This window comes from Pleurodeles waltl, chromosome 3_1, assembly GCF_031143425.1.
Source record: "Pleurodeles waltl isolate 20211129_DDA chromosome 3_1, aPleWal1.hap1.20221129, whole genome shotgun sequence".
Taxonomy (NCBI): Eukaryota; Metazoa; Chordata; class Amphibia; order Caudata; family Salamandridae; genus Pleurodeles; species Pleurodeles waltl.
In genome coordinates, this window is record NC_090440.1 from 262,021,540 (window position 1) to 262,040,607 (window position 19,068).

General features: G+C 44.2%; 1 protein-coding gene across 1 annotated transcript in view; it reads right to left on the reverse strand.

The window, feature by feature from the left end:
- Window positions 1–19,068, reverse strand: part of SEC11A (SEC11 homolog A, signal peptidase complex subunit) — a 139,269-nt gene that overhangs the window by 76,505 nt on the left and 43,696 nt on the right. The window contains exon 3 of the mRNA XM_069222351.1: window positions 3,415–3,564. Within this exon, the coding sequence (XP_069078452.1) occupies window positions 3,415–3,564 (150 nt within the window). The remainder of the gene's footprint in view (window positions 1–3,414; window positions 3,565–19,068) is intronic.

Consider the following 19,068-nt stretch of genomic DNA (forward strand, 5'->3'; position numbering starts at 1 on the left):
CAAGCCTACAGCCTGAACCGCTTAACAGAGTTACACCAAATTTGGCAGAAAGCTAAATCTTGGTCCAAAAAGAGTGCTTTTTTTTATAATTGAGTGCAAATCTGTTCAGTAGTTTTGGATTAATTAAAGAAAGAAGATATATGTATATCTAGGGATGCGAATCCTCTGCGGATCTGACAGATCCCATGGTGAGATCTAATTGGCTGCCACCACTTCAACCAGGAAGCTGCATCTTGAAACTCACTTCCAACGAAATGATTTTGCATTCCTATACATAAATGTACTGTTTATTTTAATGTACAACGTCCCTGCATACATGAAGGACAAATAAAATAAAAGCATCATATTTAGTAAGCATGACCCTTAGAAGGCATTCATATATCCGGTTAGACAGGTTTTAAAAAGCTAATATTCTTTCCTCAATTTTATGGTCACCAAGAGACTGGATTCCAACTTTAGCAGCTACCTAAATAGGTGCCACCACTGGATCCGGTGAAAAGCACATGGGAATGGACTAAAACTTCCACAAGGGCTTCTCCTCATAAGGGCTTCTCCTCATAAAAGCTTCAGTGGAGAGGGTGCTGGAGCTTCTCATGAAGCTTGTGTGAAGTGTACTGATCGCTGTCAGTGCTACACCTCCCAGCATTGATAGTGCCCCTGTGACAGGCCCGTATGGACCACCCCCCACCCCAATTCACAGCCTTGCCAGGTCTCATTCGTAAGAGCCGGCAAGCAGATTTGATTTCCTCAGTGGGATCAGCAGCAAGGCAGCATCCTTGCAGTGTATTTCAGCAAAGAAACATATGCTTAGTTCTTAAAATGCATGGCTTTTTATAATCCATAAAGCCCCCTCCCCACTCTTGAATCTGCATTCCTTTTGTCAGTGGGTACTGCTGTGCCCATAAACCCCAGGGCCGGGGTACCCCCCTTGGACAGTGTTTTCCTAGGGTGTACTTACATTAACAATCATGCAAGTACATTTCTTAGCCCTACCCACATGCAATCTCCATTGTTTGGACATGGAATACGTTGTAGACTTTAAAACCTAGCAGGGGGTAGCAAAATGTAAAGTATTCTAAATAGAAACAGAGCCTCCTCCCACCCCTATGCAGGAAACCAAAGATAAGGGGGTGTTTATTATTGAGAAAGTGGTCCACCTCAATCCTCTGTTAAATCCATTGCTGCATATACCAGGCTGGATTTCAAGAATAAAAAGAAAATTGCTCAAAAGAGGGCTTAGTGTGTTATGGTGGCATAGGAATGCAGTTTCTAAGAATTGTGAATAACTTGTGCTTCTGTTACATTATTTAATGGCACTCAAATTTCTCAGCTCAAATGATTAAAACTTGTGACTTGTAGTTTGCCGCAGGTTTCAGTGGCGAGTGTTCGACTAACTAAGCAATCAACCAGTTCAAAACGATCAATGGTGCTGCGAGACCATACTGATTTTATCGGTTCGTGCAATACAGATCTCGGTAACATGACATAACTCGTATAGCAGGTGTGTTTACAGTGTGTATTGTGTGTACCATAAATCTTACTTATCTTGTAACAACCACTAATTCAAGGCACACTTCAGTTGCCATGTTTCATCAGAAATTATATATTTTCACCAAAAAAAAAAACAAAGATTACAGGGGCATTATAGTTAGTAAATAGCATTTTTTTAAAACACAGAAATTCACAGAAAAAACAAAGGTTATAGGGGGCGCTATTGTTAGGTTTTTTTTTTTTTTTTTTTTAAACACACAAAACCACAGAAATTCAGCAGTAGAAGTTCTCAAGTAACTCCTGCCCTAAGGCAACTATACCGTGCATTAGCCATGCACAGCTTTCTAAATCAATAGTTTTACAGCAAACGTTGCAGTGATATTATCAATGATGTCATAGAATATGTTAATATGTGGGGAAACAGTGTACGATGTGGGCCCAAGTTATAGTTACCCTATGACATGCGTACTCGCAACCAGTTTCCCAGGGGCCAAAGTGTTGGGTCTGTGATGCGACCAAGGGCCGCACTGATGGCGGGGGGACGGGGGTAGGGCTACTTAGGGGACTTAGTGGTAAGGTAAGTATAGGGGAAGTGAAGCCTATTCATCGAGTGGCTCATTTGCACAATGTGAAACCAGAAAACCAGCGTCAATATGTGTGCTTTAGAAACCCTTCATCTGTGTTTCATTTAATAAACTATAATGGTGGCCATACAGAGAGTGCACATAAGAACTAACTTGCCTCTTAGTTCACTATTGGCATTGAAATCAGGGAGGGGAAAAGAATGCATGTTTGTAAATTCAAGATTGAAAACGTTTACTTTAAAAAATATTTTTGAACACACTGAAATAATGGAATGTACATGGGTAAAACTGTTCTAAGTGTTAATGAAATACACTTTTGGAATTTTGAAGAGACTATTGTATTTTTTAAAGTTTGCTGCAAGCGGTCTTTAAAAATGAAGGTGTTCCTAAAGTTAAATGATGCAGGACACTCTAGTTACTTGCTTCCTCTGAGGTCAATTTACCTGAAGTAAACATTTAACTAAATGCTCGTCTGTTTAGATAACATCTTTTTAATGTTAGTGCTGAGTACAGTATACAGCAGCACAGTGCTACTGTTGACCAGCCAAGGGGCCGCATGCAAGGGTCAGGAGGGGCGCATGCAGCCCCCGAGCTGTACTTTGAGTATCACTGCAATAGTGCATGTGTTATAGTTACTTCAGATAACTCACTATAATTGCTGTATTTCCTTGTTGTTTGTGTTTAAAATTTGAAACAAACTATAACGTCCCTTTCGTTTTTTTTCCAGTGAATATATATATCTACACATATACACACACACACTAAATATTATTACCTATGCCTACTATACAGGTTTTGTATTAAATACAAATACCCATGAATTGGACAAAGGTGTAAAAAAAGCATGAATACAGAGTGCATTATTATACCCTCATTAAGTCATTGTTAAATTTCTCAGTAGGCAGAGCAGGTTTCATACAACTTATTTAATCTGGTGGCTTGTGTATACACGTTTATATGAGAACGTTTTGTACACTATAAACCTTTTGTACAATTATACAAACATAAAATAGGACAAATGGTTTATGGTGTGCCAACTTAATATAATGTAAGTAATAATTCTGTGGGTTCCCATTTAAGGAGCCTCTGAGTAACAAAGTTTCCCAAACACAAGAATTCTGAATTACGCTTGTGACTACTGGACAGATGAAGGAAGGTGATGTGCACCTAGATCACCTTGTTTACCTATTGGTTTTGACAGAGGAAAATAAAGTTAGTTCAATGTTACAACGTGAAACATAATCGCAAACAAGATATTGATATATATATCAATTATTTCATTACTACAGAGCTCTGCATACATTTCCAAATCAGTGCACCCAAAAAAGAATGTACTTACTTTTCATGAACTTTTAGTACACGATGAACAATAGGAATCTCCCTTCCTTCTATCCTAAAGACCACAATTTCCCCAACACGGATAGGATCTTCCACTCGATTTGTCAAGAAAAGCAGGTCACCTCTGTGAAATGCAGGTTCCATGCTGCCACTGAAATACAATGAAGAATTACAATATGTTAATGGAACTTATATATTATGAGACAAAGTTAGTTGAATCCAAATGCTCTTTGACAGTCTGAATGAAAAACAAGTTATTTACCTTTGGTAATGCTTCATCTGGTAGAGACAGATTCTAGTTGCAGATTCCTTACCTTAGAATTTCCTCCAGGCGTCAGTCTAGATTTGCAGATTTTTCTCGAGCAGTACCCCTGCACACTGTCAGGTGGCGTCAGCATTGTATGTGCCAGATATGATGTTGTGGGACCTATATAGACGCCACCCTGGATCGCTGAGATCAGTTTCTTTTCACAACTTTCCACGCCACAAGCACAGAAACATGAAGAACACTAACCAATGGTGCTTCAAATGAGGGCCCTGAGAAATCCCTGTCCCTAGAAATCAGTTCGCAAAGCAGGGAGGATGGGTCGGCCCGTAAGGAATCTGCAACAAGCGTATGTCAACTACTACAACAAGAATATGTCTCTACCAAGTAAGGCGTTACCGAAGGTAAGTAACTTGTTCATGTGATAGAGACTTCAAGTTGCAGATTCCTCACCTTAGAATAGATACCCAACCAATACCATCCCCGGAGGTGGGTCTGTGAATCCAGATTTTACAAGGAAGTCCTGCAGGACCGAATAGGTAAAATACCTGTCCCTTCGGACCGGACTGTCCAGGCAGTAGTGTTTAGGGAATATGTGCAGTGAAGCCCACGTTGCTGCCTGACAGATGTCCAGGACTGGAACCATGCGTGCTAACGCAGTGGTTGCAGCTGTCACTCTGGTAGAATGATCACGCAAACCCATCCGGAGGTTGCTTTTTAGCCAATGTGTTGCACATGTTAATGCAGAGAATGACCAGTCTTGAGATGGTTATTTTCTGCTCTGCCCGACCTTTCTTCACACCCACATACCCAACAAAGAGTTGATCATCCACATGGACCTCTATGATACGATCAAGGTAGAATGTCAATGCTCTTTTTGGGTCCCGGAGGTGGAGTCTCTCCTCTTTCTTAGAAGGATGAGGAGGCACTTTAAAAAGTAGGCAAGGTGATGGATTGGCCTACATGAAAGGGTGTGACCACTTTTGGCAACAAGGAAGCCCTGGTGCTAAGCACCACTTTGCCAGGATAGATGGAAAGGTAGAGTGTCTTAGATGACAATACCTGCAGCTTACTCACATTGCGGGCAGATAAATAAACCACAAGGAAGGCTGAGGGGACAATTATGGAGCAACTCAAAAGAAGCGCACATTAAAAAAGTAAGAACCAAATTCAAATCCCATTGGGGAATTACGAATGGTGATGGAGAAAACATATGGGTAAGACCTTTAAGGAATCTACTGACTATAGGAGACTTAAACAAAGAGGGTTAGCTAGGTAATCTAAAAAATGCAGAGACAGCAGACAAATGACCTTTGAAGGTGCCCAAAGCAGAGCCCTGCTGGGCCAAAGAAAGTATAAAGAGGAGGACCTCAGAAAGGGGCAGAGAGAAGTCAGACTTGTCTGTGCACCATGCCCCCTATTTGTTTAATCAACAGGTGTATACCTTTTTGGTGGAGGGATGCCAAGATAACGTTACAGACTTGGACAGAAGGTCAAAAGCTGTTAACTGCAGCCGCTCAATCTCCACACAAGAAGGTGGGGACTGGACACGTTTGGGTGCAAAACCCTCCCCTGCTGCTGCAACAGAAGACCCTCCCGCAGGGGCACTCTGATTGGAGGATCGATGGCCATGCATAATAGCTCAGGATACCAGACTCTTCGTGTCAGTCCAGAGCCATAATGATTACTTGGGCCTGGTCGTTCTTGATCTTCTTGAGAACTCTGGGCAGAAGTGGTATGGGCGGAAAGGCATACAGGAGGTCTGAGCTCCACTCGAGACGAAAAGTGTTACTGAGTGAGTGCCACCTTGTTAACTCCAACATGGAAAATGCTGACATTGCGTGTTCTTTGCAGAGGTGAACAGATCTAACCAGGGCTCCCCCCCACTGCTGAAAGCGACCTTGCGCCACCTCCAGATGGAGAGCAATCGCCAGGTGTTGAAACACCAGGGAAATGCCCTGATGTTCCTGCCATGTCCAGATGCACACTCCTGACAGATCCTACAACTCCATCCCCCCCTGCTTGTAGCAGTATCACATTGTGGTGGTGTTGTCCGTGAACACCTGCACTACTTTCCCTTTGACAGACGGAAGGAATGCTTTCAATGCTAGTCTGATCGCCCTGAGCTCCAAAAGATTGATGTGGAGCACGCATTCTGCCGGAGACAAGGCAACTCTGATCTCCATTTCTCCCATGTGGCCACCCCATTCCATTAGTGATGTATCTGTTGCTACTGTCAGATTTGATTGGGGAAGGGAGAGGGATCTGCCTCTGACCCAATCACGGTTCAAGAGCTACCCCTCAGATCTTTCACAGTTCCCTCTGAGTTTTGGGCCCAGTGGGTGATATTCCTCTGATGCTGCGCCCACTGGAACTTCAAGTCCCACTGCAGAGCTTGCATATGGCCATCTGGCATGTATTACCAGCAGGATGCAGGAAGCCATGAGGCCCAGCAGCCTCAGAGTCATTCTCACCGAAATCCAGGATAGAGGCTCAAACTTCAGTATCATAGCCTAAATATCCCTGACGCGCCATTCGGGAGGATAATCCTGAAACTGCACAGTGTCCAGAACACCTCAGATGAAAGGGATCATCTGAGAGGGAGTCAGGTGTGATTTTGGCACGTTAATAGTGATCCCCAGCGAATGGGGGAGGTCCGCCATAGTCTGAAGGTGGGAGAAGACAGCCTGGGGTGTGCTTGCCTTCACCAGCCAGTCGTTGAAGTAGGGGAAGACTGAAACTCCTGATCTGCGCAGATGAGCTGTGACCATCGCCATCACCTTGGTGAACACCCGAGGGGCGCTGGTAAGATCAAAAGGGAGCACGGTGAACTGAAAATGCTTGTGGCCTACCATGAACCGCAAGTAACGTCTGTGGGCAGGCAGGAATATAGAAATAGGTGTCCGGCAAGTACAACGCTACTATCCAGTCCACTGCACATAGAAACCTAAGCCTGAGTGAGCGTTTTGAAGGTGCCGAAGGTCTAGGATAGGGTGGAGGCCCTTGTCCATTATGCGCACCAGAAAGTAGCAGGAGTACCAACCACGACCTACTTTGGCACAGGGACCCTCTCTACAACTCTCTTGGCCAACAGAGCCATAACCTCCTCGCAGAGAAGTGCTGGGTGATCCTCCTTTATATGGTCGTAGGATGAGGGCATGGAGGGAGGGATAATCTCGAAGGGGAGCGAGTAGCCCCATTGGACCTTTTGCAAAACCCACCTGTTTGACGTGATGGACTGCCAGCAGGGCAGACCGCTGGCTCCCTGATCCACACGAACACTGGATCACACGTCCACCGGCCACGCAGAGGCTGGGCAGCATTTGAGGCATGGTGGCTGGAGACTAACGGATATGGTTGGACGTCCTTTCCATAGCCATGAGGGGCAGCTGTGAGCCCTACGGACCTGCCCGTAGCCGGGGACTCCTTAAAGCGCTTGAACGCCTAGTCTGCTTTGTCTCTGAAGAGACGGGTGCCAACAAAGGGCATGTCCATAAGGGTGGATTGAACATCCCCCGAAAAGCCAGACATCCTCAACCAAGCGTGACGCCTTTAGGCCACTGTCTATGCAACCGATCCGTCTAGTGAGTCAATCGTATCCAGCTCACATTGTATTTTGAACTCTGCTGTGTCTCTCCCGTCAGCAACAGCTTGGGAGAGAATGACCTGGGCTTCTCCAAGACCTGTGGCAGCACCTGCGCAACCATGTCCCACAAAATATAGGCATAGCGGCCTAGAAGATATGTGGTGTTGACAGACTGCAATGTCAGGCTGGAGGAAGAATACATCTTCTTCCCAAGCTGATTCAGCCTCTTGGATTCCCTATCTGGGAGTGCGGAAGGGAACGTGCCCAGTGATGAGGAGGCTTGGATAACCAAGCCCTCAGGGGTCGGGTGTTGCATAAGAAAACACTGGGTCATTCGAAGCAGGTCTGTGGCAGTGGGCAATAGTCCTGTTCACAGGAGCCCCTGTGCTGGATTTGGACCAGGTCCCCAGCAGGACATCAGTGAGGGCTTCATTAAAGGGCAAAAAGAGTTCAGAAGTGGAACCTGCAGGCTGAACACCTATGTCAGGATGTTAGTCCTGACCGCCAATGAAGACTGCTCGAGGCCCAGGACCTCGGCCTCCCTTCTCAAGAACATTGAATAGGACTCCATCCTCCGTAGCTTCGGTAGGGGGAGAAAGCATGCCAGTGTCAGGAGAAGTGTCCAGACCACTGGCTTCACCCAGGCCTATCAACCAGTCCATGGTATCTTCCAGCTGGTGTTCCAAAGGGTCCAGTGACCCCTCCCAATAGTCACCTTACCCCCAACCCAAGAAAACAATGGTCAGGATCCAAGCTAGGGAGCAAGGTACCTGTCAAAGTCTGAATCAGCGTCACACGACATCAGTTTAGCTCCATGTCTGAAATGAGAATAGGGCTGATGCCGACCGGGTGCCCAGGCGGCATCAGGAACGTCGAATTCGGAACTATCGCCGAGGAAGATTGAGGTGGTACGACCCATGCCCGTTCGGATCCAGTCATAGATCCATGGGTGCCCTCCGGAGCAGAGGCTGAAGCTGCCGGCGCGGGACCCAAGGGGGCCCCTGATGACTCTGCAGGGCCTTTAGGAGCTCGGGCAGAGTCTAACTTCCCAAATATAAGGCACATGGCCTCATAAACTAATGGAGTTGGACAGGGATCGCTCTGGCTCCCAGAAACTCGGGGAAGCACGAAGCCGACCCAGACGCAGACTCTGAAGACTGAGGCCTGGAATTACGACACTCATTTTCCCTCGGCGCATCGGCCGAATGACTGGGTGAAATCAAAGAATGCTTTTTCTTCGACTTTTTTGTTCCTCGACTTACCTAACCGCCTGAGGACTTGGAGTGGGGTGATGAAAAATGGGAGCTCCACGGCTGTTCTCTGAACCTTCCTCCGCAATGAGCTTTAGGGACTGCTCCCTCACAGCTTTCGTATGCATGGCCCAACACTCTGAGCACGACTTCGGGTCATGGTTGTGCTCCAAACACCACAAGCACACCAGGTGCAGATCCGTCATGGACATCACCCGATTACAGGATCAGCAAGGCTTGAACCTGATCTTGCGTAATGACATCCTCAATGCACCAGCAGCGTAGACACTCAAAAATCTTCGACGAAAAGTTGAAAAAAAACAGCCAAAAAGTGACTGAGGGGCAGCTCTTCTCAGATCTCCGCTCTCTGGCATAGAAAGAAAAGAACAGACGTCAGCATGCTTGGGAGGCGTCTATATAGGTCCAGCTGCGTCATATCCGGCATGCACAACGCAGAAGATTAACACAGAGCTAACCGTTGCCACCTGAAAGCGCGCAGGGGTACTGCTCGAGAAAAATCTCAGAATCCAGACTGATGCCTGCTGGAAATTCTAAGGTAAGGAATCTGCAACTAGAAGTCTCTATCAGATAGAAATATTTAAGAGCTGGATCACTGCTCCAAGCTCTGCTAAGAATTTTGAAAGGAATGAATTCTATAAAAAAAAAAAAAAGCAACGGTTTAAAGTAAAAGAATTGTATTACAACTATACTACAATCTGGATTTCTCTCTTGTGCAGGCAGACAGCAAAGATTGTTTTCTTTCAGGAAACAGCCTTGACCCCCTTGAAATTTTTGAAAATAGATTTGCCAGTAAAGGGATGTTGTAATGATATGTGAGTTTTGACCACTGACTCCATGTTGCACTTCGCTTAGCAGCATACCATCACATTAGTGACCACCAGTTTAATTTTGCCTAGTGACTTTATTTTAGTATTAGCCACTGCCACATTAAAAGCTGCAAGTAGTTTTCCACATTTTACAATGTGCACATGTTTTTATTCTTTGCGTTTTTTTCCCACCAAGGACTTAGGCTGATAAGAATGTACTCAGATGGCAGGGAACAGACTTCTTTTGCATTGGCACCATGGGATTGTGCCAAAGTCCCAACGTGTTATTTTCAAAGCAGGCCTAAAGCAATCAGCATTTTTTTAATAAATACACTTCTGGGAGAGTGGTGTTCTAGACTTTTCCTCTCTTGTTTGTTTAAAGTATAAGAGGCCGAGATCAGATGGACCGGGGACAGAGAGTGCTTGCAGATCTCAGGCACATCCAGGTCACTGGAGTGTGCCATCCTTCCCATGAGGATAATTGATCTCTCTCACCTCAATCAACTCTGGGATCTGGCTATCTGATGCGGACTAGGCGGGAGATGAAGCAGTGATGCCCTTTCCTCATGGTGGTGCATACTTTTTTTAATTCACTATTTGCTTTGCATTATAATATAGATACATACATTTGCTGTGTATATTGCAGTGGAGAATCATTTGTACATTCTTTCATTTCACTGCTTTGACCATTTATTCACGTGTGCTTTCAGCATGCTAATCTCCTTTTAGGAACCTTGCGTAGTGAAATAATAAATGTCTTCTTTGAACTAAGAAGCGCATTCCAGAGATTTTTGTCATTGCATGAGTGTTTCTGCTTGGTCGTTAGTGAAGCAAAACAGGTGTGAGGTCTTAAATTCTTCCCCTCTGACTTCAGGAGCACTGCTATACCCAACCAAAATAGTGTCTAGTTGGTACCCATCATATGGGCAGACCTCCAAGGGAATTAACAACCTAACCAGGCTGACAGGATATAATTATTTCAATACAGGGCTAGAAAAGTTACATTAATTGCCACTCGTTTGTGGTACTAGCTCCCTATTTTTTGTTATTGTAGGTACTTGATATTCGTTTGCACCTAGAGTCTTCCCCAAGTATTAAAATTGATGTACTTAAAAGGATTACAGAATCAACCTTACTAATTCAAAACGAAGACATGAAGCATAAAAAGTGTTATATGTTATTGGCACATTTTGGAGACTGGAGAACTTTCACAATGATCTGTACAAAAAGCAGTCCGTAGCAAAAAAAACCTTTAGGAAGGCTGTCTATTTCTTAGCTCCCCCTGCAGGAGCCTCACACCAAAAATAGATAAATTTGAGAAACTGAACAGAGCATTTATGTTGACACCACAAGCAGCCATCCTTTCACTCTCTCTCAGTGATAAAAAAAAAAAACCACAACAGGACTTGTCACCCTTATTTGATAAGAAGGACGAAGAACAACAAGACTTTTAACCCTTATTTGATAAGGACAAGAATAATATTCCTTCTGAGGATGAGTGAAAACAATCCACAGATGATGGACCATCTGGGGAAGACAATAGATGCAAGCACAGCATAGATAATAATGAAAGCACATCTGGCAGCCAGGAAAACAAAACAGAAGTGTTAGATTTGTTCTCTATGAATTACTGAGGACATTCTAGGTCCTTGGAATGAACCCCTTGTCCCATTGTACTGAACGATGTGCATGCATGGTTGCCTATGCTCTTAGAGAAGAAGGCAGGAAATATATGCAGTAGCACAGACCCACCCTCAGTCAAGTAGAAGGTACTCCTGAAGCCTGAATAGCACCCTAAAATAGTTGTATACTAGAAATACAGAAGTAACTGTGAAATAGCTCAAAAGAAACTGTAGCGGTGCTTCGGTGACAAAATGGCAGAGGAAGCCAGGGACTCTTAAAACCCAAATATGTTGTTTGAAAGGACTCAAAGAACCTTATGCGTATTAGGGAACGCAAACTTCACCATAACTATCGAAAGGCTGTGATCAATTGTACTCAAGTTAGGAGAGTTAGCCTGCTCTGAGACAAGCCCCATTGAACAAGAAATCCATTTTAGTGAACATTTCCTACCAGAACTAGGTAAGTTTGAGTAGATTTGCACAGTCCAGGAAAAAGTCCAATCATCTAAGTGTGAGCTTTCTGGTGAGGTAGGAGCAGTACATTATGTCTGCGGCTGGCACATGCGCGAAGTACACAGGGCAAATAATCCCTACATAAAAATGCGGCTAGGGGTACAACCAGTGAAAGTTCAACATGTTTTTCTTTCAAAAATAAGAATGAGCTAAGAAAGGTTCTTAAGATAGAGCAGATGTGGAGTTGCAAGGAGAGTCTTCTCGCTTCTTCCCGTGGTCAAATTGAGGCTATTCTTATGCATCTACAAGTGGCAAGAAATTACATCAGATGAATGGGTCTTTCAGACTCTAATGGAACTCAAAGTAGAGTTCTACAGAACCAATGGACACTCAATATGACCAACGCCCACTACCTTTTTCCTTGAGGAACAGAAACTAGTGGATCAAGAAGTTGCATGCTTGCACCACATGGGGGGCAATTTAAAAGCTGTTTCTTCACCATACTGCTTTTAAAACCAAAACCTTTTTAGACACATTGAGCAAGACTAGCCTTTGTCCTGTCATAAATTTGCTAGAACTCAACTCCAGGCCTGTTTTTACAGGGGTTTGTTACTGGAAGACTAGACAAACCAATTAGATTTTTAGGGCATCTGACAGTTTCTTGCAGTTTGTGTCACAGTATTAAATCTGAGATCAAGGTTTCTCCTTTATGCTTCTGGTTGGCTACCTCGTTCTTACGGAGCTCTAAAGCCAGCAGTGGTCCATTTCATTTTAAATGTGGTGTGGATGATTGTTTATTTGGGCAACATGCTTTGTTTGGCCCAGGAACATAACACTCTCGCCCATCACTGCCAGGAGGAAATTCTAATATTGGACTTGAGTTTTAACATTAACAGTACTAAATCAGATTTTACCTCCAAAAGAATGAATACATTTGCAGGCTTTAAAAAGGATTCTGTGAAAGCAGTTCTGGCAAAAAACGTCCTAGGGCTCATGAGAGTGTAAGCCTCCGGAACAGGATTATAGCTTTGTCCATCCAGTTAAACTATCAAGGCCGACTGCATTAATGAACAGTACAGAGGCTGAAAATCAAACTGGAGGGGCACTGTTACTACCATAAGGTCAGGAGGCCAGGATAAAGATCCGTAGGCAGCTGTGCTACACAATGTTCTAGAAACGCTGGGCCATTTGAGTCCTTTAAAAACACGGTAATAAAGTCAGGCGTCAGGAGGCTCAGACAGGATGCCTGGAGAACAGCCAACAGGCAGCAAGTTGCTAGAATACATGCTGCCACCACTTATGAAATGCTTGGAGGACCTGGTTAGGTCTTTGCAGTCCAGAGTTAGTCTACGGAGAAGATTACGGAGGACAGCACTGAGATACATCAATCACCTGGTATGCAAGACTCCCAAAAATGAACTGGAACTCCCATTTCTTGAGGAACAGCAGCAATTTCAGACTGTAGAACTACAGGCAAGTGAGGTCTGTGTTCCAAGGACGTTTTTGAATGCTCCAGAGTTCTTCAGGTGACACCTGAACATGCAGCAGCATATTTGGATGGTCTTAATTCAGGGATGTGGGACAACGCTTAGTCTCTCCTGTCCTCCCTTCATTGGGACTCCCAAGATGGCAGCCAAGGCCAGGAGATAGAAAGCAAGCATGCATTGCTATGTCCATTTTGAAGGTCTCAAATGTGTTTTCCCTGTTGTATTTGAATTATCTTCAGATTCTACACTCCATAGCCCGAAGAGAAAGGGCTTTAGACAAAGAAGTACACGCTTGGGCTCATACAGACCTATCTTGATCATTAAATATATTTTTATGAAGATAGCACATTAAAAGGGCAATAGCATTAACTAACTTATCAGGATTAATTCCTGTCCTTTTGATAAACATAACAGAGAAAAGGCTAGACCCTTAGACGAGCTCTCACTGAACTGTCCAAAAAAAAAGAGATAAGTTCAACCACTTGCATTGCAAGCTTATCCTCATAACACGTCAGGCAATTGGTCTTAGAACACTGTTCGGCCCACTGAACATCTCCTCTACTGCAATAGTCATGGTTTGGACTAGTTGTGTTTGGTAACATTGTGGGGTAGAGTGAAGATTTCTAATGTAGGGCATGCCTCTGGGTGGGCAGAGAACAGTGCTTGCATGAAGAGTTGTTGAGAGGGCAGAATTAAGCACAAATGTGTGCTGTGTAAAGTGATGCTGCATGTTATGTAAGGTAAAGCTGTGTATATTTTTGAGGCCCTTATATTACTACATCTTGCCTGTAGATTCTGTTTAAATAGTTCTATTTGTAACTTCAACAAATAAAGCACAGCATAGCATAAACAATACATGCAGAGAGCAATTAACTATTGAACTATTTATTACATTGCTGAGTGCGGGGAGGGCCACCATGAACCACTGGATGCTTCACGTCCCCTCATTCAATTATGGTAACTATATGTTGCATGAAAAGGTTTCGAGAAGATCTGTCAAGTTGGGGGGGGGGGCTGAGAAAAGGGGGAGGGAGGGTCAAAATGTGTGTTTACCATGTAAATTCCCATAGACTATTTAGACATGCTGCAGCCCGAACCGCTGGATGGAGTTAATCCATTTGTAGTTTTTGAGATATTAAAGGGAAAATAAATTTGTATATCGAGGGACGCAGATCCAGCAAGATCTCCTGCTGAGATCTGATTGGCTGCTAACACTTCAAACAAGAAGTGTTGCCAGCCATTTTGGGACTCTGCTTCAGCCAATTCCCAAAATAAACATAAAAAAAAAGGGTCAGGGTATGTATACCCTAAAACACCCTAAGCCCTGGTCCAGGTGTCCCCCGGTAACCAGCCAGGACTTAAATGCATTTTTTTTTTCCTCTGCAAAGTTTGTGGCTGGATTCATAGATTATGCAGAGTTTAAACAAAACAAAACAAACAAGGGACACCCCCCCCCCCCAAAAAAAAAAATTCTCCCGTGTTTCACTTGGAGCTTTATGGGCTAAAAATTGGAGGGGATCACATGGGGTCCCTCTCCTAGAGCTCATAGAAGCCACAGGGACCACCACCTTCTCGGGGCTATGCTCAATAACTATGTGTGGGGGCTGTGTGGTCCCCTGTTTGCCCAGGGACGACTGCCTCCCAGGGACTAATCTTAAAATAATGCAGGGGGGGCGGGTGCGCTGGTTCCCCGCTGGTCAACGCCACTTCCACGGGGCTAAGTGTAAACAGTAAGCAGGGCACATGGCCTCCTTGTGCCCCTGGGACCACCACCTCTCCCTAGGATTAAATGTAAAATAATGTAATTGGGGGGGGGGGGAGGACTGTAGACAGCGTCTGACTGCCACCTCCCCGGAGCTGTGCGTAATAACTATGCTGACAGCCCCTGGGGGAAGTAGTATTGGCCCACGGGCCCACTGGGGGTAGGGCGGGGGGGTCTGCACCCCTCATTTGTTCTTATGTAGGCCCAGGAATGTGGTGGGCCTGGGGTTTGGGGGGGCTCTGGGGTTATCAGTACAGCCTCCCATATATCTTTAATTGTGCCCCAATGAGTATCCATCAAGAGATGGCTTTTTCAACCAAACAGGACTCTGCACTGTGAAAAAATGGCAAAGGTATTTAATTAAAAACGGCAAATGTATACAATTAAATAGAAGGGGGAAACATTAACATACTTAGAAATCCAGTATTAAGAAAAAACAGATAGTGACAATCTGCTGCATTGCAGACAGCACTAATAACCAACTGTAGTGATGAGGGCTCACTAAAGGATGCGGATTAAGAGAAATTATAGCTTGCATGAGAGTACCTCCACCATTGCATGCCTGCTTCAATGTTTACATGAGGCCTGCTTTCCTCTCTGCATTTGGCACTCAAATGGATATATATGGCAGAAAACTCTTGAACAACTTAAAGTGGTTATTATCCCCACATAGAACAGAGTTCCGAGGGATAACATCAGATTCAACAGCAATACTGTAAGCAAACTTCCATTTATGTGCAGTGTTCCTTGATAGATGGGGCTTAGGTTGGCTACAAATTAAAAATACATCTTTAAAACCCAGGCTGCATGTTGACAAAAGACCCCATCAGAGAATCAAATGGCTGCACACAACTGAAATCTGATTTGCGATATGACTGTTTAATGCAGGACAGCTTAACCTTTAAAATTTCAGATAAAGGGAATGGTTAAGTCTATCACCTTACTGAAAAAGCAGGGATAAGATACCTGCCCTTTAAAGTAATCACATTTGATTTGATGAGAGAAGATAAATGTTTGAAAAAACAATTACTTGAAGCATTTAGTCATTTACAGGGAACTTTCAAAGGAAAAGAGGTTAAACGGTTGTTTTAGAAAATGCCAGTGGAGATAATGAGAATGGCTATGGCACCTCTTCAGAGAGGCCAGGTAGTGACGCACATGAACATTATAGTGTTATCTGCATACAATTGCATTTTGTTCTGTCGAATATCCACAAAAGAGATTATACTGCAGAAAGATATATATCTTTAACGATAATACTTCTTGAACTCTAACTCATCACAACAGCCAACAAAAGCCGTGTAACAGCTCAAAGAACTTAGTAAGTAAACCCACAAACACATTGATAAAACCCCAGCAGGCCATATCCACACAAAATTAAGTAGAATCATTTATAGAGACTTTAAATTTTCTGTGCTATCAATGGCCACGAGAATCTAACACATCCAAAACTTCTTTATTAAGGGTCTCCACTTCATCTTCAATAATGACCAAGCCAGAAGACCATTCTAATAAGCATATATGCTGTATGTGTTCACACACACTAAACATATATATATATATATATATATACACACACACACACACACGTTAGCAAATCTGCAAACATACTATCAATTAACACAGCATATACATACCAATGACAAAGCAAGAAGGCCATTCTAATAAGCATATATTCTTATGCATATATGATGTATATGTTTAAACACACATTATAAATTATATATAAATATGTATATAAAATATACACACACACACACATACACACACACGTTAGCAAATCTGAAAACATGCTATCAATTAACACAGCACATACATAACAGTTCACAAACAGTTATCTGTTGGGAGCAAGTCAACGTCAAAAGGAGAAAAAAACATGATAGAAGGCAAAACAGAAGGACTGAGTTACAAACTTTTGCCTTTGAAGTAGAAAGAAAAAAAATCGCTGAAAAAGTAAAACCCCTTACGTGTTCAAAGATCAAACTCACACAAGCCAGAAAAAACAGAACTGAGCTGGCAAGACAATTACCAGTGAAAAGCCTGATTGGATTTGGAATGTGCAAGTCCCATATAAAGCATTAGTGAAGGCTTATAGCTTTACAAATGACTGTCGCTTAGACTACATTCTCCTTAATTGTTTCTGCACATTTGTTTTAGTTTCTATTCATAGGAAGGAAAGTTAGAGTTTATACTGCAATGGTGTATTAAGTAGTGGTTCTCTTAACTGGTAACCTTAACATTCTGAAAACGTTAGCATAAAATAAGCTCAAAAGAACACATCTGCAATCAAAAATGTCAGATTTCCAACTTCTTTAAAAAGATATCCATAAGATATCCTCATGTTTCTGATAAGGAATAGGCTAGGATGCAGAACTCAAAACTGCCCTGAGCTACACTCATGAGAAGGAAACCCTTACATGCTCCGCAGTGTGGCACAAATAAGATGTTACTTAGCTGTGGTAACAATCATTCTGGTAGATACTCTACCTGCAGATTCCTTACCTTTAGAATAATCCCAGGCATCAGATTAGATCCGGAAACCTCAAAGCTCTCACATCGGCTTTTTAACAGCACCTGAAGTGGTATCAGGTGACTTTCCAGAAGTCATATAGTGCCTGCCTCGGAGCAAGAACATACTGCATTACCAAGCCTTTTCAGCCAGTCGAACGGAGTGACATCAGTAGAGTAGTCCAGTTTCAAATATGAATATTTGGAATCTTATTAACTTTCCCTATAACAATCCATCAAAAGGAGAGGAGGGTGGGTCAGTGAGGAATCTACAGGGAGGAAAATCACTACTGCAGCTAATTAACTTTTTCCTCTGATGGGTCAATCTACCTAGAGATTCTTCACCTTTAGAATAAATTACCAAACAGTACCCTAAATAGGGGAAGGGTGGATGGATGGTTATGGCTACAAAGCCCTGGACTGGATTACATCCTTCCTCACCCGCAGAACCCAGAGTCCACCTCCCTTCCTTCCGATCTGAAGCCACAGACACCATCTGCGGCGTTCCCCAAGGATCCTCCCTCAGCCCGACCCTTTTCAACGTCCACATGGCACCGCTCGCCAACATCGTCCGATCACACATCCTCAACATCGTCTCATACGCCGATGACACCCAGCTGATCCTCTCACTCACCAAGGACCGCGCCACTGCCAAAACTAACCTCATCCTCGGCTCCACCCCCTCCGCCTGGGATGACTCCTGGTGGCCGGCCACTCTAGGAACCGCACCGATGCCCACCAACCACGCACGCAACATGGGATTCATCCTGGACTCATCGCTCTCCATGACCCAGCAAGTCAATGCCTTATCATCCTGCTTCAACACCCTCCGCATGCTGCGCAAGATCTTCAGGAGGATCCCCACCAAAACCAGAAGGACGGTCACCCAGGCCGTCGTCAGCAGCAGACTGGACTACGACAACACCATCTATGCAGGAACCAAGGCCAAACTCCAGAAAAGACAGCAACGTATACAGAACGCCTCCGCACGCCTCACCCTCGACATCCCACGCCGCAGTCACATCTCTGCCCACCTGAGAGACCTACACTGGCTCCCCATCAACAAGAGGATCACCTTCAAGCTCCTCACCCACGCCCACAAAGCACTCCACAACGCTAGTCCAGCTTACCTCAACAAAGGACTCACCCCCAACAGACAACTCCACTCCACTCCACTCCACCAACCATGCCCTTGCCGTTCCACGCATCCACAGGACTACAGCAGGCAGCAGATCATTCTCCCACCCAGTCGCCAAGACCTGGAACACCCTCCCCATTCACCTACGGCAGACCCAGGACCTGCTGACCTTCAGGAGACGCCTCAAGCCCTGGCTGTTCGAGCAGTAGCAACTCACCTCCCCTTCAGCGCCTTGAGACCCTTGATGGTGAGTAGCGCACTCTACAAATGATTCATTGATTGATAGAAGAAAATCCTGCAGAACATATCTGATAGAAGTAACCACCACTGAGGGCTTTGGAGTCCAGACATTAGTGCTCTGTAAAGCTGTACAGCAATAAGTACTAGCAGCCTTGCATATGTCTATGATTGGAACCTATCTTGCCAGGGCTAAAGTGATGGATTTAGCCTTGTTGGAATGGGCCCTAATCCACTCTGGAGGTTTCTTCTTAGCCAGATGAATGTCGTTTCTGCGGTCTAGTTAGAAGTTGACACCCCTCTAGAGTCCAAATTGTGCAACCTCTCCTCCTACTTACTGGGATGGGGCAGGGATGATACTTTGGGAGGATGATGAACTGTCCAAGATGGAAGGGAGTAACCACCTTTGGTAAGAAAGCAGCATTGAGTTGCATCACCAACTTGACTGGAAAACAATAGTGGAGGAATGACAAAAACCCAGGGCTTGCAGCTCATTCAATCTTCTCGCACTATGTTAGAA